The following is a 26,414-nucleotide window of genomic DNA, read 5'->3' on the forward strand; positions in this document are numbered from 1 at the left end:
CTTAATTTGTTATTTCCTAAATAATCATCCATGTCATTCTTCTTTTAAAAGTTGATTTTTTTTTCAATTAAATGTCTATATCTTTTATTTATATTTCAAAGTTTTACGTAAAATTAAAAATTCTAACACAAGTATACAATTCAAAGATATTTTCTAGATTTAAACCTTTTTTTTAAAGCGTGATTTGGGCTATGAAGAATATAATATATTACTTGTATTTTACTAATCAAATTTATGTAATAAAGTAGATAGTGAAATTCATACCCAAAATACAGTTAGCACTTCAACAGTTAAAGAATTTCTACCCTTTTGCCATAAAGGAGCACAAGTGATAGTGACTAAAACTGACGACCACCAGCGCAGTCACCCCTTTCAATAATGTAAAGAAAATGCACATAATCATCTTAATGATGATGGTAAGATTTTGTTTGAAAAACCTTGGAGGCACTTGACTCGTTCCCTGTGTATTCTTTCCACCACAGGCATGCGTGAAAAGCTCAAGACATGAAGCTTAGTTCGGTGAATCAACAGGGAAATTGATACGTACATTATGTGACCTACAATGATTCATGAAACTACTGATTTGTATTATGAGTATGTGGAACATGTCAACAGGTTCTTCTTTTGAAAGCAATGGCTTAGATTGCTTCTTTGGTCACTTTAGTTTTAGGTGTATGGTTGTGCTTGCAATATCATCTTGACTATGTCAATTAGGGCTCGTTGGTTTCTAATATCACTCATAATAAATTTTATTATAGTATTTAATCGTATTAATCCATTAAATTATATTAAAATTTGTAATTTATTTAATCAAAATTTACTATTAATAATTTTTTATTATGTGTAATACTGCACATATTGAAAAATTTAATCTCTGTAATGTACTTTGTTGTATTATTTCTATCCTTTATTTTGTTAGAAATAAGTTAGAAAAAATACTCTACTTTTATCTTACACTCTTTAAGATTATAAGGCGAAAATCATGTTTAAGAGGAGTAAATCTAAATGTATTTGAATTAATAGTTTTATTATTGGAGAATTTAAAAATTGATATTGTATCATTGTATATAATTTTTGTTATATATACACATGCGTTGAAAATATTTTTCAACATTAAAGGTAGTGCTAAAAAAATTCTCACTTGTAATAAAAAATAATAATTTTTTTTAAAACTAATGGACTCTGGGCTGATAGTTTAAATTAGTTTCTAGATAGATAAAGTTTTTTTCTTACTTTTTTTTACACATTTTTTTTTACCTTACTAAAAGAAAGCTAAACAACAGCATCTTGCTGCAACAAAAGAAGCAGACGAAAAGGGCTTTGTCAAAACTGTAACTACACTTTATTTTCCTCTGTTGTCTGGGAAACTTTGAATGTTGAGATTTTCTTTTTGAATAATTATCTTCAAATATCAAAGTTTTTAATTCATGGAGAAATGCGAGTGGTGATGTTGTTGAAATGTCGCACTCCTAAACATCAAAGATTGGAGATAATAAGGTGTTCCACCAATCATGAATCATCCCACTAAAGAAGCTAAACAACAGCACCCATGAAACAGCAACAAACCAAAGATGGTGCCTTTTATTAGCACATCACCATTCACGGGGTCGCTGTCTCATCTCGATTGGTGTGTATCATTAACATATATTTCAGCTAACCTTAAAATTTATGAAAATGGTTGGTAGCATCAATTTCACTTAAAGATCTAAAAGACAAAGTTTGAATTCACGGTATATGTAAATATATAACCTGAATTGGCACTTAAATAGTTATAAAATTTTATTTATTTTTAAAAAAATTAGGAACACAATTGTTTAACATATTTTTTTTATTAATTAAAATATATTAAAAATTAGAAAATTATGAATAAAAATCATTAAAATAAAAATAATACTTATCTAATTTAATAATCTTTAATATTAAAAACAGTGGCTTGTTAGCACTTTTTGAATTATTTTGTTATTAATATTACTTTTTTTTGCGTTTATCAATGTTAAAATATTTTTTAATATATTTATAACATAAAAAAGTGACAAATGATCTAACATGTTGAGAAACGAATAATAAAAAATAAAAATATTAAATAAATATTAATATTATTTGAGTGTTTAAAAATTATATTTATATTTTTTATTATTTCATATTTAATAATTATAAGATATTAATTAAAGAATATTTAATATAATATTTTTTATTTTGTTAAAAAATTAGTTGATAATTTGCAAAAATAAAAATAAAGAATATTATCCGCAACCATTTTATCTTTTTTAGCTCTGTGTGTGTCAAATTTTCGTTGGAAATTTTACAAAGAACCTAAATATAAGATAAAATATATATTTTGAAGTTTCATTATAACAATGGTTGCAACTTGTCTATTCAATGACAATTTTAAAAAGATTCATCAAATATTTCTCAACTATTAAAAATTAATAAATAATAATATTTTTTATTAAAATATTTTAATACAAATTTCACATTTTATTTCCTTAATCTGCCAGTCAAAAGTATTTTGGCTTTTGAAAAAATTTCAACCTTTTATATTTTATTATAAATGCTTGATGAAAAAAATAAATGTTATCTTCCATCCAAATTACCAATTATTCCACAAAAATTGTTAAAAGAAAATAAACTTCAACCCTTAAAATAAAAAATAAACAATTAATAATATGAATAAAATTGAGGGATATTGGTAAAAAAACAAGATTCTTTTTAATTACAAACATGGAGGCGGAGTGATACATTAACCAATTGAAGAGCATAAGAGGGACCCACTATTGGAGTCTCTTTACATATGCCTTAAAGCATATATGGTTCAAAATCAGAAATAGCGCTGAAATTGACGGAACGGTGAGAACACCAATTTCCATGAAAAGCTGTAAAACCCGTGAAAGCCGTAATCCCGTTTGCCGTTGGGGTCAGCTGCTAAGACCCTAATCCCATTCTCTAACATCTTTATTTATTTTGAGTCAGATGTTGCTTTTACTTCTTTAAAGTAGTTATTATACAAAAGAGGATAGTTAAAAAGATATTTACAAAATATAATATAATAGGAAAAATATCAAGTATAATATTGTAAAAAATAAGAGTGAAATGTTGGTTTAATTTTGCTGTTACTTTTGGATCTTTAATCCTCATTTACTAATAAAAAAAATTAAAGAGATTTAAAAAATAGGTTAGCTAATCATCTCATTCTTGCAAAAATGAATTATTGCACAATTCTAATAAAAAAAATACTAGTTATTTGACATTTTTTACATAAATTAAATTTGGGTTTGTGATACTTGGTTTATGAATTTCTTATACCCAACAATTCATTTCAATCCCTTTACACTTAAAATTTTTTGGAAACATCAACTTATTTGATACTGGATATTACATAACTAGTATTTAAAAAATGTTAATATCCATAACAGAACAATAATTAAAAAAAATTGAAATAAAGAGTGTGCAATGCTTGACGGTGTGTTTTTTTATTATATCAAAAAAGAATTTGATAGTTGTTTTATTCCAACAAATCAACAAACTCTGGATGATTCCACATTGGTATAGTAGATAGCAGAAAGAGAATTAAAGGGTATGAAATATGAAGCAAGAAGATGGGGAAATGAGCAATGGCTCATGGGTGGGAATATTTTGGACAATGGGACGGTTCTATAACCTGGTTGTGTTAGGCCTCCACGCACAAGGCACCAGCACTGCTTAAGACTCATTACTAATCTGCTCTGACATATTGTCTTATGCGGCCAAGACAACTATTGGTCCACACTCATCTGTTTCTCAATCACTGAATTATTCGTATAGTCTATTTTTCACATATACCTGTATAGTTCTAGTCACCAAGCCCCACCCATCATCCTTTCTTCCCTTTGTTTCATTCTTCATCTAGGTTCCATCACTAGAGTTCCTCATTCACCCATCTAAATCATTACTCTAAGGATTTATTCTATAAAATTACATTTCACCTCCAATTTTGTTTTAATCAAAAATTATTTCTATATATTAAGGTCTAATTAAATCTGGGGCACCTCTTGGGGATAAGAGGACAACCCCCACGGTGGGCAAAACAAAACACTAAAAAACCTTTATCAGGTCGTGCCTGTGGCATTTGGCGGATAAGATTAACAGATCATTAAGCCAGCTAAATCCAACCATGATTACTTGGCTTTAGGGCTAAGTAGCAATGTTTAGTCCTCTACCTTCCACTTTGTGTTGTTTATTTATTTATTTTGCCTTGTTATTGATTCTCATCTCTTGTGAATGCTGTCAATTTGGTGATTCTTAATTAAGAATCAAGGCCTTGTCCCTATAGGTTCCAAAACCTTTAATCCAAGTATCAGAAATTGCCTGCCATTAGGTTAAAAGTAAAACTTTAAGCCCGAGCACACCGGTGCCTTACAATATGCTTGTCAGATACTGTCTGCCTCATGACAATTGACAAAGGCCCAAAAACAGGTTTAGGGAGAGACAAGGAGAAACAAGTTGTACATAGAACATATGTAAATTAGTTGTGTGCAATTGTGCATCCCTATTATCTTTTCCATAATTCCTCTTCAAATTGACATGTGAGAGCACGTTGATGATTGGTGATGTAGACAGAAAATGACTACAAGTTTATCAAGAACAATAAATTACAAAAGGCAATATTGAAGGCAGAAGAAGGGCCGTGTGCATTTTTCTTCTTTCTCCGCCGTGTGTCATTCTTTTTCTTCTATTTGGATATTGTAACTCTAATCATTGATTCATTATTCCATCGTCTATTTAGCTCATAGTGCTTTATTTCACTGCAATGGGAGCCGTCACACTGGTTGCATCGTTCTGGCAAACAAGCAATTAATTAGCCCCAATAATATAGTTCTTGATGGCGTGCAAAATAACCCACCTAACCTAACCTCAAAAGTCCCTCCCTATACGTTCTAGCTATATATGGCACTATATATATATATATATGGATATTAATAAAAAACAAAAATTGATGTTACCTTAAACAATTGCTGAATCGATAAATAAAAATATATATATATTTCTCTCTGCACAAATAAATACTAACAAAATTAATATACAGCTAATATACCGTATCACAATATCTCTCATTAACGACATGCACAGAACACTCAAGAAATAACAAAAGCAAAAGCCCTGAACTACTGACATTTGCATGGCTATACAGAAAGCTGGGAGATAACTAGAACGAAGAGCTGTGTTATCTTTTTACAGCTTGCACTCGTATTCAAGTGAATTAAGTGAGACATGATCCGTACTATATATATAATTTACTAATATGTACAGCATGTAGACAGGTTAGGTAGAAAGCGGCATGTATATATTGAAAGAGACTGTTTCTTGGTGGCTTGATTTATTGAAATTTGAATAAGTGTTTGTACCGTACGCGTTGCAGAATCCGGGTTGGCTTTGCTCCTGAATCATACTGTAATATGTTTCTGTAGATAATTTATTTGTCTCAATATATTTATTATTTTAAAAAATTAAAAATATAAAAGTGATAAATATTTTTTAATGAAAAAATATCACTTTTAAATGTTTAAAAATAACTTTAAATGCTCATATTAATAAAATTGTTAGTTTATTTTAGCTTTACTGTTAATGATTGTTTGATGAATATGTTGTGTCCATGGTGTTCTCTCTTTCGGCTGTTTAATGCTTCTTCCTTTTTCTTTTTCTTCTTTTGGAATGGAATGTTTCTTCCTATTGTCTTGGCTTTAAATCGTCATGAAAGATATACTTTTGAATCAACGACGTACCGAAGCAGATATATAAGAACCAAAGTAAAACAGAAAGAAAATTGGTTGTGGCAAGTGCAACGCCCGAGTTTCTTTTTACATAAGAGAAATATTGTATGTTTTAAAATGAGGTAGCCCCCACCCTGCAAGTGCTAGTGAGTATTAAGTACTTTTACTACTACATGAAGGAGCAAGGGAAGGCTTTGATAATTATTTACATTATTAAACTTCTGTTAAGAATGTTATAGAATTTTTAAGATTAATTTAAATAAGTTTTGATTGTTTATATATTAATAATGCATGGAAGAAGATATTTTGAAAAGAAAAAGAATAAAATAACAGCAGTGAAATTTAAGAATTACATTATTGTTTCATAATGAATACATTGGAACAAGTCTATGCTTCTCTCTAAGTGTGCTCTGTTTGGTGAGAGATGAACGATCACATTGAGTAAAGCCAAACATTGTGAGAAAGCTGAGGCATGTTGATTTTGATACAAGACAATTCAGAATTGTAACTATTCCTAGAAACAGGGTATTTTATTTAAGTGGTTCACATCCTTGTATAGAGATATCTTTTTAAGACTATAGTGAATTGAAACAGACCAAGTTTGACACCATTTAGGTATATTTTTTTTATGTTAGGGTATAAATTGATCAAAACATGATACGGGAATGAATCTTTAGTTTTAATCAAGATCTAACATGTGAAATAATGAATCGACATATTCGTAATGTAAGCTAAAATTTATGAAATCTAACACATGCATATTAATTTAAGATGTGCTAAAGGCATATTAATATTTGGATGAAGCAGTCATTTTATCCAAATAAGCATTCAGGCCAGTACAAAATGCCTTATCACTATAATCTTGCACTAGGCCCCATCTACAAAGATGTAAGTATGATTCACTCCAATCACTAATAATGCAGGAGTTTTATACATGGAGGTGATACACGAGGCATTGTAATTCCTTCTTCTTTTCTTTTCTTTTTTTTGTCACAAAGCATTCTAATACTATTTTATGCATCAATATAATACTCAACTTTTAGAGTAAAAGGTTAATATATTACAAGCAGAAAAGTGTGATATCATGCAACATCGATCATTTTTAAATTTTTTTTGCATGTGACACTTTCTATCAATATGATGTCAACTTTTTATATTTTTAAAATTTTTATAATACTATTTTATTCAATGTTATTTAAAAGTTCAAATTCTTAAGCTGGTTTATTAAATTCAAAATATTTTATAAAATTAATTGTTGAACTGGTTAATAAATATAAAATGATATAAAAATATGTCTACATGATTTCTTCTATACAACTTTTATTGTATAAAAAATATAGTTATATATTTTTAAGTTATTTGAATTCTAATTACTTTTGTTTAAAAGTAAAATATTATATTTAAAAATAAAAATAAATAGTATCATAATTAAAATATTATACTTTTTAAAGGGAAACAAATGATAAATTTTATTGAGAAACTGATGATGACGACGACAAGTTATAAGCTTAAATATTGCGTTAAGTAATATCCTAAAAATGTTATAAAAGAGATTGTACTGGATAAAGATCAACTCGGTCTTACTTGTAAGAAAAGAAAATTGAGTATCTATTCGGCATAATAGGCCGGATACCTCTCGTCAGGATTAAAAGATAATTAATCCAATTAAGGGTAATAATTAAGATATTATTTACTTTAAATAAAGGGCTAAAATGAAGATCGGCTCGACAGGCCCATTGGCCCATTACAGTACCTATATAAGAAAGGTAAAAGTACATGTAAAGAGTTGACTTTTCATTATAAAATAACATTTATTGCTCAGAACCGAATCTTGACTTAAGTATCGGAGTGTCTTTTGCAGGTACCCTCCCACGTCAGCACGTCAGAGTAGAGACTTGAAGACTAGTGTTACCTTAACAGGAACATTTTGGCGCCCACCGTGGGGCACGATTAGCCTCATTTTTTCAGAATTAAACATGGTACTAACGAGAAGCCAGCAGGAAGGACATGTTCAACAGGGAGGAACCTCTCGGCAACAGTTAGAGAATGTTACACCAGATGAACCAACACCTGAAGTATTGATGCAAGGAGGGACCGATGAGAGCCTTTTAGCTGTACTAAGACAGCTCAAAGCAGAAATGGCAGAGATGAAAAGGGAGAGAGAGAAGGATGCACTAGAGCTTTCGGCTTTGAGAATGGAAAATGCTAGCTTGAGAGGGGAGATCAGAACACACATCCCTTCCCAAAATACACCTATCACCTAGGATCAAGCGCTGCAAGAGAAATCAAAGCAGGTTTATCAATCTGAAGCTAAAAATGACCAAGACGATCTCGTAAGCCGAAGCCCATTTGTTCACCATATATTGGAGGCTAAGCTACCTGATAATTGGAGAGGCTTAACAATAGATAAATATGATGACACATCGGACCCTGGAGAACATTTGGATGTCTTTACAACCGAAGTCGGTCTTTACACCGAGGATGATTCTTTATGGTGTAGGATTTTTCCCACCTCACTCCGAGGGCCTGCACTCAGTTGGTTCACCTGACTCCCCCCTTCATCCATCGACTCTTTTACAACACTCGCAAGACAGTTCAACTTGCAGTTTGCCACAAGCCGACCTCATCCCTTAACATCCTTGGCCCTGGTTAATATTTGTCAAGAAAAAAGGAGAGTCACTTAGAGCGTTCATGGAACGCTTTGGCAAAGTGACCCTTTCAATCCATAACTTAGAGCCAGCAGTGGCCATACACCACCTCAGAACGGCCTTAAAGCCAGGACCTTTCGTTAATAGCATCTGTAAAAAACCACCTGTCGACCTAGACGAGTTAAGAAGTCGGGCTGCAAAGTATATGCAGATGGAAGAATTGTCTGAGTACCGAAACCAAGTACGGATGGACCAAGGGTCCAATTCAAAAAATACAGACAGGAGAGAAGCTTTCAAGGCTAGGCAGGGAAATGAGAGAAGAAATGAACTTGAAAGGTCACCCCGGGGACCTAAGTACCCTTCTTACACTACGCTCAATACTAGTCGGTCTAGAATACTTGATCAGGCATTGGTTACAGAAATATTGAGAATGTCTAGACGCGCCAACACCCCTCCTCGAGCAGATAAAAGCAAGTCTTGCAAATATCATCAGAACATGGGTCACACCACTGAGGAGTGTACAGCGCTGAAAGATAAGACTGAAGAATTAATTAAGGAAGGATATTTAAAAGATTTTGTACAGACAAATCCCATCGGTCAAATTAAGAGAGGAAGAGATCAACACCCTGTACCGCCGAGGAGATCCGATGACAAAAGATTTGAACGACAAAGGAGTAGGTCCAGGGGACCCCCAGCTAGAAGATACAATGAACGTGAGAAGTATCCTAAAAGGGTTATTAATACCATAGCTGGAGGGTTTGTAGGTGGAGGACCCACTCATTCGGTTAGGAAGAGGCATCTCAGGCAGGTCCATTCTGTCAATAATGTTTCATTGAGCAGCAGAATCCGGATCCCGCCCATTACATTCACTGATGACGACTTTCAAGGAGTCGATCCGGTGCAGGACGATCCCATGGTCATTAGTGTAGATATTCTTAATTGCATCGTCCGGAAAACACTAATTGACTAGGGGAGCTCAGCCGACATCCTGTATTGGAATACGTTTAAGCAATTAGGCATCCTAGAAGAAGAGCTCAGAGAATATCATGAACCGCTGGTTGGTTTTTTTGGAGAAAGAGTGGAGACTCGGGGCTGCATTGACTTGTATACCTCGTTTGGATCAGAGCACGAGGGAAAGCAAGTAAAAGTCACTTATCTTGTGGTGCATGCGAATACCTCCTATAATATACTACTTGGCAGACCATCCCTAAAGAAGTTGAAGGCTATAGTATCTACACCATACTTGGCCATGAAGTTTCCATCTGAAAGAGGCCAAATCGTTACAGTTCATGCTGATCAGAAGACAGCTAGAGAATGTTATTTTGCAAATTATGTATTTTTATATTATGATTTTTTATCTACTATCTCAGTTTATATCATTATGTTACTAAACTGAATACCCTTTGGTGTACACCTGATACACATTTAAGTTTAAATACTACCATCACTCGCCTACTAAAAACTGAATACTCCCCTCAGTATATTCAAATTCACTCTAACCGGATACCCCTCTCAGTATAGTCAAAGATATCTTAACCGACTACCTATTGTAGCCTTAACACTGATATTTAAAGTCCTCGCTTCGTACCTCTTCGGGCTTGGGGGGTTAGTGTACTGGATTAAGATCAACTCGGTCTTACTTGTAGGAAAAAGAAACCGAGTACCTATTCGGCATAATAGGCCGGATACCCCTCGTCAGGATTAAAAGGTAATTAACCCAATTAAGGGTAATAATTAAGATATTATTTACTTTAAATAAAAGGCTAAAATAAAGACCGGCTCAACAGGCCCATTGGTCCATTACAGTGCCTGTATAAGGAAGGTAAAAGTACAGGTAAAAGGTTGACTTTTCATTATAAAATAATATTTATTGCTCAAAACCGAATCTTGACTTCAGCATCGGAGTGCTTTTTGCAGGTACCCTCTCACGTCAGCCACGGTTAGAGAAACGTCAGCATGTCAGAGCAGAAACTTGAAGACTCGTGTTACCTTAACAGAAACAGAGACAAATTCGTTTATGAAATACATGTATTTTGGTTAAATAAAATACAAGTTTTGATAAGAAAAACTTACAAGTTAACAAAATAAGTTGTAAATTAGCTGAAATGTCAAGTACTACTTGTTTTTTTTTTTTTTTTTTTCCAGAAAGCGCATGAGTTTGTTTGATTACCTGTTGAAATTTGTGTAATCAATTTTAACCAGGAAGATAGATGGTTATGATTTGGAATGAATGAAAGTTGAAACACACTGAATGGTAATTATAATTTTTCACTTTTAACATATTCTACTTTTGATACAAACAGGCCCTATTGGTAGGGAAATTTTAGAGTCTATTTGATGCATTATCAAAGACACAAAGTATGATGCAAGGTCATCGAGTGACATTTTCTTTGAAACAAGATTACTCTGTGCTTGCTTTATGGGCACTCGATCAATTTCACATATTATGACCCACGTTTTAACATAAAAAAATATTTTAAATTAAATTTAGATATGTTTTATAACTATGCTTAATACCTAAAAAAACTAAACAAAATGTTGTTCTTGTTTTTGCCCAAGTTATATTTTTAGACTGGTTTTGGTCAACTGGATATATTCTTATTTGGGCTGATTTCGTCGTGCAGCCCACTAGATGGGCCCGGGTTACATTAAGAACAAAATAGCTAATCCGTGTTTAGCCATAAACCGTTGATCAGAAAAACAAAAGAAAGCCCTGAACCAACTATGCCCATATATCTGGGGTAATTGCTTTTATTTTTATTTTTTTTGGACATATTTTTTTTTCTTTTTAGTATTTATAGCAATTATAAACATGGAAGAATGGGTAAATATAAATTATTGCAAGTTCTCTTTAATTTAAATGGAAAATAAAAGCAGCATTGTTTGGATCTACTGGTAGTATGGAAATGAAACGTTGTCATACACTACAACGTGAGTTATTGCAATTATGTGGCCATTAACAAATTTAGAACAAGACATCAGTGGGAGCATAACGTCATAATAGTGGCAAGTATATGTAACTATCTTGCGTGCTTCAGCAATTGTTCCTTCTTTTCAGCAAGGGACAATGGAAGACATGGGCTAGTTCTTGTGCTGAAGTTGTCTGTCCCGTTTAGATTGTCTCATTAATAAAACAAACACCCCACCTGTGGAGGATAAGGTAATGCTTGAGTGGTATTATAGCATGCCTCATTGCATACTCATACCGGATGGCGTGCAGTGGCTAATTTTGATTCACAAGATATGTAGCTCTCTAAACATGCTGAAAATGAAAAGATGATTTTAATCAAAATTTCAAATCAAATACAACAACAGAAGTGTATCCCATTGAGTAAAATCGGCTATAAATTACAGGATGTCTGTTAAAAGCCAAACTTTCAAGTGAAATAACCATGTATTTGTTCTTTTCTAGCCTTAAATTTGTCTTTGATTGGAAAACGTTATGATAATAGCACAAGAAACTTGATATAAGGCTTATCCTGAAAAATATTTAAAACTGTTTTTGTTTCTTAAAAATATGCTCTTTTCATTTTAGTCCTTATTTTATTTTGTTCCTTCTTAATCCCTCAACAAACCATTAATAAGGTCGAAAAATACGTATTTTAACAATTTTAAAGGAAGGTCAAATTTTTTTTAAAAAAATCAAAATTTTAGAGAACAAAAAATATTTCAGATAAAAAAAACCTGTCCATCTGCATCTAGGGTTAAACTTCGAAAGCAAAATTGGAAGAGATGGAAGAGCGAAGAAAAAGCCATCATGAATATTTTTGGGTGAGCTTCTAATGTATACAAATAGAATGAAAACTAATAATAATAAAAGTAACTGCTGACAATTGAATGATTGGGCCAGCCAAAGTACTTATGTGGGCCAGAGCCCATTTTTCACTTTTTTCCTAATTGGAATGAGAAAAACTGCAGCGCCAACAAAAGGTCTTGTCAAAGAACTCAGGGAGGGACCCAATAGACGAAGAAAGCTTTATTCAAGAAAAGTTGGGTTGTAATTTTAGCGAGTTGCTAGCAGCCTTACACTAAGAGAAAAAGAATGGGACAAGGGCATTTATTTACTTGGACATGGAATATGAACACCCATCATAGTGATTAAGCAACGAGATGGCAAAGCTGAGAAGAAAGTGAAATGTCTATGCACAACAGCAGCTATAGCGAGAGCGAGACAACAACATTGTTAATTGTGCTGTGTGATTGGATAAGTTGTTTAATTAACTACATACTCAATAATTAAAACATTTTGATATTTTTTTTTATGAAGACGTTTATGGTCAATAATCGTTTAAAAGGAATTACAATTGTGATGCATTTTGAGATAACTTTTAGACGCGATAAATGATTTATCTTTGCAAGTTATATTTGATAAGAGGAGAAAAAATGGAACAAATAAATTTGCTAAATGTGAACCGATTGGAAACAAGATCGATTACAAAAAGATAAATTAACAAAAACTAATTAATCCATGTAACGGACAAAATACGACTATAATCAGAAAAGAAGAAAACAAAAGAAACTCGGTTTATGAGGGGGAATAATTTGACAAAGAAAGCAACATAAATAAATGAAATTAGCGAGAGAAAAAAAAGAGTAAGAAATGCTTAAAACATAGGCAAATTAAAGAAATATTAAGAAAAATAGAAAAGTCAAAATACGACTTAGAAAGCACAAGACAATTCAACGAATAGCAAATACATTGAATAAAAATTAAAATTGTAATAAATATAAAAGTGTGATAATATATATATATATATATATATATATTTATCATAGCGTCTTAAATTAAAAAAAAAAAGAATAACTTCTGATTATCCCAGTTAATGCTGACAAAACATTTTCTATACAGTTATTGTCACATTGAGGCATCGACCTCTTGTGTCGAAATAAGGAATATAGGTTGTGGACCCTAAAGCCATTGCCACCAAGTCCGTTTATGTCAAACGTGAGCTAATATAATGTTTCAAAGAAAGGTGAAATTAGGTAACATTTTCAGGTTAGGACAAGAACATCGATCAATGGTGTTGTGATGCGGGAGTTAATTCTCTCGCATCTATCATTCAAACGTGCCTTCAAATCTAGAAAAGATAAAAATGATGCAAATAATTTGCAGAATTAAAATGATAGTACGTGATGATGAAAAACATTGTCTTTCTTGTTTTCCTTTTACGAAAAGAAAACCCGACCATAAAAAAACAAAGTTATTAGCTCTTGCCAACTATCGACACCATGATGAGTACAAGCACACAGTGCATCAGGCTGCGCACAAGCAAATGTTTAAATTTGAATAATTGTGGTTAAGTAAGTGAATGTTAAGAGCAAATTATATTTTCAAAGCAACGTGGAACCCAAGTTTAAGAGCAGAGTACCCGTAAAATCCGTGCCATAATGAAGTATAAGGATTGTTAAAAGGCAAATGGTGCAAATGATGCCATATTGCCATTATCAAAACCAGCATCCCAAGAGTTAATGTCATGATGACACATCACATAATACACCCAAATTCTAGCTTGTTCACAAATACTAATAACTTTTTTAATTATGATGTCTATTGTGAATGTGACTTCATTCTACTTCATCTAGCAATCTAGCAATGGGAAGGCAAATGGCGGAGGCAGGCGAAATAACCAACCTATAAAAAGGACACAAAAACCGATATCTTGAAGCTTCAATTCATTGACGATTCCTCAACAAAAACCCCCAAAAACTCAAAGTATCATCCAGTTGTCAAAAAAAAAAAAAAAAAAGAAGCAGCAAATATATTAGCCATTTCTCTTTCAGCTATTAATGCCTCTCTTGGCAGTTTCCATGTCTTTTTAATCCTACTCACACCTCGATTCCACCGCCATTTATTAATTCCAGCGTCACTCGTTCACACACTCTCTCTCTCCTGTGCTCCTGCGAAGCGCTAAAGGACAACAACCACCACAAAACATTGGAACAACACCAACACCAACGTTTGATGGCAGCGACAACTACAACAACTTTCCTCAAAGTTCAAAACCAGCCCACAAAGCCCAAACGACGCAAGTATCGCGAAACTACCATCTCCGCTTCTGCTTCTCCAAACGACACGCACACCACCCCACGCCGCACTCACGATTTCCCTTTATGCGCGACCCGGAACCCGGAACCCGAACCCGACACAGCATTACCCGATTCTCCCTCAACTTACAAGATTCGGTTCTCTCCCGGTGGCTTTTCCCCAATCATGGACTTCACCCACGGTTCCCCTATTGCCACCGTAAACGGGCATTCGGGTCATGACCCGTTTCCTTCAAGCTTCTCAAAGTTCAACTCTGCACTCACCGCGGGCCTCCTTAACCCAATGTCGCCTCCACCCGATAAGGCCCGATCGAGCCCAACGCTTTTCGAAATGATGGCTAGTGAACCCGATATTCAGCAGAGACCCACCCAAATGGTACCCAACAATGTTGCTGCTTCGTCGGTGCAGAAACCCCAAATTCAGGTGCTGGATCGCCAAACCCTAATGATGCAGCGGATTTCGGAGTTGTTGGGGTCTCGTAGCCCTGGGAACCAGTTCAACGACGCCGTTTCCAGTGATATTAAGCTAACGCTTAGTTCCAAGGATGGGATTAGTGTCTCCATGAACGTGCATCGCCAAATCCTCGTTGCTCATAGTAGGTTCTTTGCAGTGAAGCTCTCTGATCGGTGGACCAAGCAGCAGCAACAGCGCTCGCCGTTGCCCTACGAGGTTGAAATCGCCGATTGCGATGATGTTGAGGTTTATATTGAGACTTTGAGGTTGATGTATTGTAAGGATCTTAGGAAGAGGTTGATGAAGGAGGACGTGTCCAGAGTTCTGGGTATCTTAAAGGTAACGCCTTTTTTTATGATTTTGTTTTGGGCTTTGTTATTTTGCAGTTTATGATTTCATGTTCTTTTATATTAGCTGGTAGTGGATAATATAATATAAATTGTAGGGTTAGGTTGAGACTATAGCTAAAGTTTGAATTTGGGATGGTAACTGTTTTGGGTTTTTAGTTATGACATCGCTTACTTTGTGTGTAACAGTAAATGACATTTTTTTCTTGTTTGTTGCTTTGTTGTGTGCTGTGTTTGAATTTGCTTGCTTTATTATGTGGTTTTATGAGGCTGAACTAGTTGCTGGTTTTTTTGGTTTCTTAGGTTTCGGCTGCAATTGGATTTGATGCTGGCGTTTTGTCTTGTCTGGAGTACTTGGAAGCAGCCCCATGGGCAGAGGATGAAGAAGAGAAGGTGGCCTCACTCCTGTCTGAGCTTCATCTTGAAGCAGTTGGTGCTGGGGAAGTTTTGAAGAGGGTTTCGACTGATGTTGCCAATGGAAATGGAAATGAAGAGGGGAATGATAATGAGGAAGTTCTTCTTAAACTTATTCGTGTGGTTCTTGAAGGTAAAGATGAGAAGGCCAGGCGCGAGATGAAAGGGTTAGTGTCAAAGATGCTCCGTGAGAATTCTTCTCAGAATGATCTTCGGAAGGAGTCATTGTACTTAGCATGTGATGATTGTCTGCAGTTACTTCGTCGTCACTTTTTGCAGGCTGCTGCTTCGGAGCTGCAGGATGTGAGTCAAATTGCACGACAAGCAGATAATTTGCATTGGATTTTGGATATTTTAATTGACAGACAGATTGCTGAGGATTTCCTGAAAACATGGGCATCTCAATCAGATTTAGCTGAAGCTCATCCAAAAGTGCCAGCAGTTCACAGGTTTGAGGTTAGCAGAGTAACAGCAAGGCTGTTTGTTGGGATTGGGAAAGGACAATTACTGGCTTCTAAAGATGTTAGGTGTTTACTTCTGAAAACATGGCTGGTGCCCTTTTATGATGACTTTGGTTGGATGAGGAGGGCAACCAAGGGCCTTGATAGGCACCTAATTGAGGATGGTCTTAGTAACACAATTCTCACTCTGCCACTCTCCTGGCAACAGGAAATTTTGCTTGCTTGGTTTAATCGTTTCTTGAATTCTGGTGAAGATTGCCCAAATATTCAAAGAGGGTTTGAAGTTTGGTGGAGAAGGGCGTTCTGGAAGAGGAATGGAGAGCAAGAACGGACAAGACCATTACGAATTACAACCACATCAGTTGAGAACCCTTGAACACAGATTGTTCCAGTGTGGAGGAATTGGCAGCAATTTATTGGGTGTGTCACTTTTTAACCTTCTCATGATCATCTCTATTTAATTCCTCTGTGATTATCAGTATTTTAATCTTCTCTTAGACCTTGGTAGTTGACTTGGAAAGTCAGTTGTGTGAAATGTGTTAGTTAGACTTAGTGTCTTCATACTTTGCCCCAAAGAAGAAAACAATTTTTATTTTCACCTACTATTTTCTTGGAAATAAGCAGAGAGAAATTGGTTTATTAGTTTGACTGGATACCTGGAACCATTTTCCTTTTCTCACTTTCTGTTGTATGATTTATACCTAGGTTGGTCATAATTTTGCTCTCTCTCGTTAGTTGAATGGTTGGCATTCTCAAAGTAGAACTGATAGAAGTAATCATGTGATACCTAAGACAAAATCACCTGTTATTTTATCAATGAGAGTACCCCATCTTTCTCGTGAGTCATGTCATCCATGTAGTGGCAAGATGTCTTTAGTTTTGTATGTAATATTTTTAGGTTCCAAACTATCAGTATTTTAATTTTCTGTCAAACCCTGGTAGTTGACCTGGAAAGTCAATTGTGCAAACTATGTTCGTCAGACCTAGTATCTTCATACTTTGCCTGGAAGAATGTAACACTTTTCACCTCTTATTTTGTTGTAAATAACCGGAGAAATTGGTTCATTAGTTGATGCGGTGCTTGGAAACCATTTTCCTTTTCTCACTTCATATCTGTTTCATGATTTATAGCTAGGTTGATCATAATTTTCCTCTCTCTTGTTAGTTGAATGATGTCATTCTCCAAGTAAGAACTGATAGGAAGTGGTGATGAGATACCTAAGACAAAATATCTATTATTTTTATCCACGAGACTGCCCCATCTTGTTCATGTTGCCATGCATGTTGTGGCAAGACATCTTTAGTTTCCTTCGTAATTTTTTAGGTTGCAAAATATCTGATAGAAATTGACTTGTCAAAGTAAAACTTGAATTTGTTAAATAAATTCATTCAGTTGACTAAGTGCTAAATTTTCTTGTAATACCTGTTGGCAAGTTGTTATTGCATCTGTATAACATTGCTATTTTTTTATGCCAAGATGCTATATAAATATTTTTTAACTTGTCAGTGACTCTAAAGACAAATCACCCTATCTTTTGTGGTCCACTCTGTTTCTGTAATGATTTTGGATGTTTGATTTGTGCTCTTTGAAGTGAAGCTGTTTCAAAACTAATTAAAGAATGGAATTCTTTTGTTTTATTTCTTGAAGTGCAAGTTTATGAACTTGTCAGCCAATGCTGTCATTCCTTTGGCCACATGGTTCTCTTGTTTTTGTCACGATGCTGCATTATCCTTTTGCGAAGGGAGACCACATCTTAGTTGTCTGAGTTGTATTGGCTTTTGATTGGCATGATCCTAATAGTTCAGCATATATTATTCAGGGCATGCCAGTTAGATTTATTCCAAAGAAAATGCATGTTTTTTTTTTTTTTTTTTTTGGGGGGGGGGGGGGGGATGTCTTTGTTACTCCTAAACTTAAATTTGTTTTAACAAAAATATGTTTTTCATTAGCTCGAATTTGTTTTAACAAAATATATTATTCAGGAAAATAATTCAATCTTAGCGTTATCTTCCTTTTGTAGTTTCATTGACGAAATATTAGTTTATGACCGTTTGATGTAAACTGCTGGACAAGAGTTCAAGGTAGTTGAATACTGCAAAGTACGGTTGGCCTTCAGTTATCCAAGTTTCTAAGATGAGCTAAATTTATCAAGTTCAGCAGCTCTTGGAAGGTTAAGTTGATACATAGAGTTCATGGAAGGTTCATCATGAAGCTAATTTCTTTTATGGTAGAGAATCAAATAGCTTTGGATGCAAGGCAAGTGGTGATGACAAGGATGAATAAAATATATCTTCTTTGCAAATCAGTTTATTTTGATTATTGAATGGGATTGAATATATTGAATCGGTTGTTATATTGGAATAACTTGGATGGAGGTTTAACTGCGGGCATATAATTTGTTTCTTTATTGACGATTGTTGATTCTGTTTATTTCTTACTTTTCAACTAAAGTTTGAAAGATCCGAAACCTCCCCCATTCTTGGGCTTATATCTCTTGCTTAGATAAGGAACAAGACTTGTGGGACATTTGGGATGTGGATATTTCCTGTATTAGTTATGTTTAATACTGAAACATGGTCAAATGGCTGTACAAATCATCAACTACGGCGCATAATATAATCATCCATGCTTTTCACCTAAAAGAAAAGACATTCCCTTTTCAATCAATCAAGGAGACGAAGTAAAAAAGAGGCGCTTGTGGATAGTTGTGGTTTCCATCAATACTTGTCAAAGGACCAAGCATGTGTGCTTGGTGCCTGACATGATAATTAAATTGACAATGCAACAAATTGGTTCGATGCTCCTTACTAGTTAATAAGGGGAAGTGGAAAATGCCAGTGTCAGATTACTCATGTTGTGGACCAAAAAACAAGAAGATTACTCGTGGACACGTTTGCCAAATTGTTGCAAGGAAAGAAAAGAAGACACGATGTTATGTTGCATATTTAGTAAACAAAAAGCTTACTCCACAAATGTAAGCTCTCATTTCATTGTCTTGCAGCCTGGCAGCTGGGAGCAATTAAATTGTAAAGCTGATTTTTTTTTAATCAGTGTTTTCAGTTTTAATTTTAATTTTTTGGGTCAACTTTAATCTTAGTTTTCTTTAATCAAAACTTTAATCCTAATTAGATAATTTACATTGACACACACCCTTTTTGGGCTATGGAATTGGACTGGAGAATTAGTACGTGTAAGTAGTCCATATTTTTCATGGATCGGTTTATTCAATTGTCATCATGATCCACATTGAACCCCAAAAAAGATGTTTAGTAAAACATAATTAATAAATTAATTAAAACTTAAAGTCAAAATGTTAAATTTTATTAAAAGTTATTAAATTAACACATTGAATTAGAAGCACTTGAAACAAATTTATTCTTAAACTATTCAATGAAAATAAAATGACAGAAAAAACATGTTTGTTTGAAATTTTTGTTTGTAAATATATATTTTAGCGTTTATAATGATAAACACACAAATCTTTAACTCAAAAACCAATTGAAACATAATTGGTATAAGATAATCCAAATTAAGATGTTTCAACTTGTTTCATGCAGCTTTCACACTTAAGATCTAAGGTTGTAATTTGACGACTTCAATTTTTAAACAAAATTTAAATTTAAATGAGTTACAGATATAAATAAATATTTACACAAAAAAAAATAATATTATTTTTATATCATTTAATGTGTGTCACCTTATTATGATATGAAAAAAATTATTATATATAATTTTCGAATTGGATTATGTTGATTTTTTAACACCAAATATCATAAGAATTAAAATAAAAATATAATATATTCTACAAAATTTTTAAAAATAAATTAGTTAAAATGAAAACTAGTATGAATAAGACTATTTCATATAGAGTCAAACTTAAACTATCATTTCAGAATTAAATATAAATAATTTTAGCCTTTTTAAGTCTAATTTGCATAACCTTATTACTCGTATAAAGATAGTTTGAACTTACAATTCTAAAAAAAAAAAATTAGAAATGGATAATTGATGGGGCAGAGAAAACATTAATTACTTCCTTGCATTACTCCATTACCATTCTTCTTTATCATAAACTTGTTCCTTAAATAATTATTAATAATTGTTTTATTGTAAATTTTTTACTGTCAAACAAATTAACCCTATTAATGTGTGATTAATCAATATGTGATTATGTGAAGCAACTGCAATGAGTGGAGAACACAACGAAAATAGAAAAATCAACCTTTATTTTATTACCTATCATAATATGAAAGGAGGCTTTTTCTCAGGCAGCCGTCTAATTAAGTTGAAAAGGTAGGTTTCAAGTTGGAATTTAAAGTGGAAAATAAAAAGAAAAAAGAAACCAGAGGAATAAAAATAAAGGGTAGCTTTCATTAAGCCTGTCTTGGGCAGAAAACTTTTCACATAATCTTCCAGTGACAAAGCCAAACAAAGGGGATTAAACGTGGAAATTCATGTACAAGTTAAAGGAAGTGCTTCCTAAAATATTTATAAATACATAAGAATCATAAAACTGCACAAAGTGTGCACGTAACCTTCGTGGAATTAGAACAAATGAACAATTAGCTCGTCAATGCGAAAAAGATTGATTAGTTGGAATTAATTATATAAATGTGAAGATGGATATCTACAGGGACACATAAGACTATAAGCGTGAGGACAAGAAAAGGGCAAAAAATGTTTTCTTTAGGGTTTTTATCATTTCTGCTGACTTCAGTTGTGTCGGTGAATGAGATTGATGTTTCGTGCTAGTAGGGGAAATATCAGATTGAAGCACCCGATACCACACAAAAACTCATGTTGGATGATTTTTAGTTTTATTATTATTATGTATATATTTTTTGCTTGTTCTCACTTTTTATTGTTTTTCATTCTCAAACTGTTATATAGCATCTTTCTCTTTCCTTAAAATAAAACAACGAACAATTTTTTCTTGTACTAATATATAAATGAAAACAAACAAACAACTAAGAAAAGAAAACGATCAAGTTGGATGTATTACGTGTTCTTCCACTTCTCTTGATTTTTTTTTAAGTTTCACAGTGAAGAAGTATTTAAGTTAATTAACCAACTCAGCAACCAAATTATCTTTTTGATCCAATGATCAAAGGAACCCAGGGAAAATTGACAAAAATATCTTTTATAATCAAGTGATAGGTATATAAAGCGATTATTTTAATTTATAATTTTCTATATGTCTATTATATATAACATATGTTAACTCTTGGATAATGACAATCCTTAAAGTTAACAATGTTTAGTTAAAGTAAACATATACAGGAGTACGCTTTAGCCTCGCGAGAATTTTATTATGTATAACAATTTGAATTATAAAGTGATCACTTTTGAATCTAATTTTATTAAATTATCATTATTTTTACTTTGTCTTATACAGACTACAGTATCAATTTTAAAATTTTAGATGGAGATGGGTCTCAAAACTCAATGAACTGGATTTGAGAATGAGGACGGCATCATACTCCACATCTTTTAAGGTTTTCATTTGGAAAAAATGTACTCAAATAATCTTAATTTATTATACATATGTATATATATTTTAGGGTTTTTTAAGTAATATGTTATATTTAAAATATAAATTATTAATTATACTTTTATTGTTTTCCTCTTATACTGACTTTTTCTTTCACTTTTAAATTTTATTTTTAAAATTAGTAATTTTAATTTTGCACTAAGTATTCATTAATAAAATAAATTAAACTTGATAAGATTATTAACAACAAAACATTTAAACTCAAATTTTATTTTAGTATTGTAAACTTGAAAGGAATGCTAAAATGTCATTCCAGATTATTTACATATTCTTCCTCAAGATTACAAATTTAACATTTGACAATTTAATCAAAGAGTTCGAATTCTCAACCGTTGAAATTCGGAGTGAAAAAATTATCATAAATAAGAAATGCAACAATAGCGTCAATTTCCCTTCGAGCTAGTTATTTTGATTTTGGTTTCAGTTTAAAGAAAATGTGCTTCTATTATAGCTTTTGGTTACATGATACAGTGGATAACCTCTCTGCTCACCTTTAAGTATATTAGGTGATATAAGTAATAAAGGGTGACAAAAATACCATTTCATAAAAATTAGCAAAAATAAGTGATAATATGCTTTATTGATTTTATTTGATCATTTGTTAAATTATAATTTTTTTATTAAAAAATTAAAATACAATATAAACTGAAAAAGTAAGCATCAAGCAAACAAATTTTTTTAATACATACCTAATTTTTTTTTAATGATTAAGAAAATGACAAAGTTTGAATTTATTATTTTTATATTTATAGACATTCCTTAATCAACCAAAAAATAGTGTATATATATGCATGTGTTTTTATGGGTCCAGAAAAGTGACTTTAACTCACTAGACTTCAATCTTTCACGTGTCTTATTTATAATTAAATTAAGGACCATTAATTAATATATTCTAATTTGAGTAAAAGGAGTTTGAATCTCTTGAACATGTGTTTTAAAATTATGTGTATAGAAAAATACTGATAAAAATAAGTGAATATTTTGAACTTTAGAAAATGAGTGTGCTTTGATCATGTCGAAAGATTAAAGCCTTGATTAAATTGCGGGGGAGGAATTTAAGGGCTTTAAATTAGGTATTTAACTATATCAATTATTTATAGAACAATCATAGTAAGGGAAGGGGAGCAGTAGGCATTGTTAGGTACAACTGTCAATCATTATTAATATGTTTAGAATTGTATTTTAATATGTTTTAAAATTATGTTAATAAAAAATTATTAAAAGATTATGATATCTTTAAAATTTGATATATAATAAAATGTATGAATTAATAAAAATAATATTTATATTTATATTTCATGTTTTATATAACATATATTTCTGTTAGTTTAAAATGTTATTTTAATAATTTAAAATTAACATTAAACAGTAGTTTTATCAAATTAATGAATTAAAAATTAAATATTTTTTAAAATATTATGTAGGCTCATTTTAAAAATTTACTTATGCTAAAAAGTTAAAAGAACAATAGTTGACAATACCTTATTATAAAATGAATTAAAGTAATAAATTTTGAAAAAAAATTATTTATAAATTTTTTTAATAGTACATGAAATAAGTTATATATAAGAACTCTTGATTAATTTTTTTTTTCTTATACAAGGCAAAATAATCTAATGTCATTTATTATAAAAATATGCAATACAACAATATATTTTATAAAATTCTATACATACTTGTTGAATCTAATCATATGTTAGATGAGATATAAATATTTTTTGGATGAGTAGTGAGATTTTTATTTTATTTTGAGAGAAAAATCAACACAAATTTATACATGTTTAAAAATTAATGAAGAAAAATATAACACTTTTTGCATATTTCTCTCAAAACTTTTGAGTCAGTGACAATTTTAATAAAGAAATTATTAATTTTCAGTTATAATTCTTTTCAGTAAACACTCAAAATAAATAATTGATTTTCATTCAAATTTTTTAATTATAAATTATTATTAATTTTAACAACATAACAAAAATCTCTAAGAAGTTTAAGCTTTTTTCGACAAACTGTATGAATATAGAAATAACATGAAATAAAAAAATTAAAATAAAATTATCAAATTTAACTTTAATATTTTAAAAAATTAAAATTAATTTCTATAAGATTATTTTTTAATTAAAGTAATTTAAAAAAAATTATTTTAACAACTCTTTAAAAACATATTATTAATGATATAAAAATAATTATATACGCATATTTAATTTATATTAAAAACATAATAAATATATTTTAACCCTTTAAAATTTGTAAGCACAATAACAAATATTAAATTATAATTAATAACATTAAAATAAATAAATTCGTAACTAATTAAACATAATCTTAATACATACATCACATTCACATCAAACATATGATAAGACATATGTCAGATAATCAAGACTTATTATTTATGCAATAATTAATCTTATATTCGTAAAATTAACATTAAAATTGAATTAAATATTCGTATGAGATGTAATGATATCTTTCAAACTATTACCCTAACATTATTATCATGTATTTAGAAATAATATAAAAAAAAGCGGAATCAAATAATTATCAAAGATAAGTTTATGAATTTTACTTGCAAAAAATACCAAAATTGGAGGTCACGTCACTCGTCCCAAACAAGATTCCAAATACCATCAAAATACTTTATTATTTGCATCATTTGAAGAAATGGTTACATAAATCAGCTAGTTTGTTTCATGAAGGATTGGTGAGTTGCGAGTGGTCAAGTTTTATAGTTTGCATGTATTAGGAAATGGAACAAAGTAGAATATCAGCTTATTTAAAAACACGTTGTAATTTTCGTTCAATGCAAGTGAAACTTTTCTTTCTTTAATTGAACTCAGTTTTGAGTATCTTGAGAAGCATACAGTGGAATTTATCCAGCAACGTATTTCGAAACAAGCTGTATCTATCAGTTACAGTTATACAGCAAGAAAAAGAGATTGAAGAAAATGATATATGTTGGATATAAGAAGAGGGTAGTGAATGGGGCCAAACCGTGCTTGGACTAATTCTGACCGTAGACTGCAGTATAATAATAAACTAGAAGTGTACAGACTAAAGACATGCGATTAAATTCATGTTCTTAACAATGGGGCATTGTGGCGAAACTTGGGAGCCTCTTAGTGATTTTGTTATGGCGACAAGATAATTTTATTAACATTATTGTCCATGTTAACGATGGAAGTAGTATATATAGTTTGGGGTTGTTGGTTTCCAAAAGGGCTCTTCACTTGATGTTTAAATCTGAGACACGGTTGATCTCTAATTAATAAAAGCTGCATGATTTTCTCTTTGGTGCTTGCATGCCTTCCCTACTTGAGCATGAGCAGTAACCCTAGTGTAGGATTAGGATGGTCCTAAGTGGTAACCACAAATATACTACTTTGTACGACTAAATGAAGTTATTTTATATGCATAATAAAGAAATACGAAGAATATGGACCACCCTACAGTGAATAGCCTGGTTGTGTGGCATGTAGTTACAAGTTTCAAACCTGTTCAAAAATGTGGCTCAAATGATGCCTCGGAGTTTAAAAGGTTCTTCCTCGCACACAATCCCCCGCCATTTGTGGAGTACTGCAATTGACCCCTCTTTCTTCCATAGCCACATCTTCTTGCTCCTTGAAATTTGTACCACCACTCAACTCTTTTATTTTACTTTTTTCAAAAATAAAAAACTATCTTTTTTATAACAAATTTTTACAAAATTTTATCTAATTATTATGAGAGAGATAAAAAAATAAGTTATAATAATTAAAACAGTATTAAAAAATAATATCATAAATAATTATAAAAATATGCTTTATGAAACATATAACTCATGATAAACCCTACATAGTATCTCTTCATTCATTTATCTATGTTTTGACTTTGTTGCAGAGAGAGAGGTGCCTAAGGCAAGCGTTTCCCTTTGCAGGGAAATTATTGTATTACTTATATAAATTACATAAACTAGGGTAAAAATTAATTTGCTTTTAAATAAAAATAATGATTATATAAATTAAACGATATTTAATATCAAATAATAATTCACTTAATAAATAGTCTATAGTTGTGTTGATTCTGTTATCCGTTCCCTCTTCGGTAATAATAACAAAAAGAATTAAAATAAAAATATAAAAATTATAACATTTATTACTGTTAATGTATTCATACTTAGGCTTGGACGAAAAAACACTCTACGTTTATTCATTCACTCCCTTTAGGATAATAATAAAGGAGCTAAAAGAAAAATATATTAAAAATGATAGCATTTAATATTATTAATGTATTCATAATTATTTAAAATAATATTTATAAGATACAATAATTTTAAAAATATATAAAATTTGATTATTTTTAAAAATAAAAAAATATATTAATATAATAATCATCTTCATAAGAAGAATATTTATATATTTACACACTTTTTATGTGAAATTTATAACTTGTAATATTAAAAAAATAAAAAAGATCAATTCAATACTATTAAACAAAATTTATAAATATGTTAAGTCGAATGGAACAAGGTAAATGAAATTATAATTATTTTGTTGGAAAACCGAAGTGACCGGGGCAGATTCTTGACTAGGATGCATGCGCGGAATGCGTAGAGCACAGAGGCGAAAAGCAGCGTCAGATTCAGTGAGAAAAATGAGAAACTGTGTGTGAAATAAAGAAGGGAATGACATCATGTTGGGGTTGGGAGAAGGGAAATTTGGCAAGCGGCGGAGAAAGCTGCCCCTCCCACATACTCATCCAGGACCACCA

The 26,414-nt window shown here is 31.7% G+C and overlaps 2 protein-coding genes across 3 annotated transcripts; both read left to right on the top strand.

Annotated features, from left to right (window-relative positions):
* The first annotated feature begins 8,438 nt into the window (after positions 1-8,438).
* LOC113855745 lies at positions 8,439-9,365 on the top strand. Its single transcript, XM_027487375.1, has one exon. The coding sequence runs from the start codon at positions 8,439-8,441 to the stop codon at positions 9,363-9,365; it is 927 nt and encodes a 308-aa protein (XP_027343176.1).
* A 4,693-nt stretch (positions 9,366-14,058) lies between these two features.
* On the top strand, positions 14,059-18,525 carry LOC113854694 (BTB/POZ domain-containing protein At1g63850-like). 2 transcript variants are annotated; one of them, XM_027485850.1, is made up of 3 exons: positions 14,099-15,233; positions 15,545-16,536; positions 18,138-18,525. In XM_027485850.1, exons 1-2 carry the CDS (start codon positions 14,358-14,360, stop codon positions 16,490-16,492), a joined length of 1,824 nt encoding a protein of 607 aa, XP_027341651.1. In that variant the 5' UTR covers positions 14,099-14,357; the 3' UTR covers positions 16,493-16,536; positions 18,138-18,525. The 2 variants fall into 2 exon arrangements, with proteins under 2 accessions (XP_027341650.1, XP_027341651.1); XM_027485849.1 differs by lacking the exon at positions 18,138-18,525 and having other exon boundaries at positions 14,059-15,233; positions 15,545-17,309.
* Positions 18,526-26,414: the final 7,889 nt, after the last annotated feature.

The sequence above is a fragment of the Abrus precatorius genome, unplaced genomic scaffold, assembly GCF_003935025.1.
Source record: "Abrus precatorius isolate BTA unplaced genomic scaffold, Abrus_2018 Scaffold11, whole genome shotgun sequence".
Taxonomy (NCBI): domain Eukaryota; kingdom Viridiplantae; phylum Streptophyta; class Magnoliopsida; order Fabales; family Fabaceae; genus Abrus; species Abrus precatorius.

Bases quoted from the DNA above. Each gene is read 5' to 3' on its own strand.
- LOC113855745 (XM_027487375.1), top strand. From the start codon at position 8,439: ATGGAACGCTTTGGCAAAGTGACCCTTTCAATCCATAACTTAGAGCCA.
- LOC113854694 (XM_027485849.1), top strand. From the start codon at position 14,358: ATGGCAGCGACAACTACAACAACTTTCCTCAAAGTTCAAAACCAGCCC. The intron at 15,234-15,544 runs GTAACGCCTTTT...TTGGTTTCTTAG, and splicing joins GAGTTCTGGGTATCTTAAAG to GTTTCGGCTGCAATTGGATT.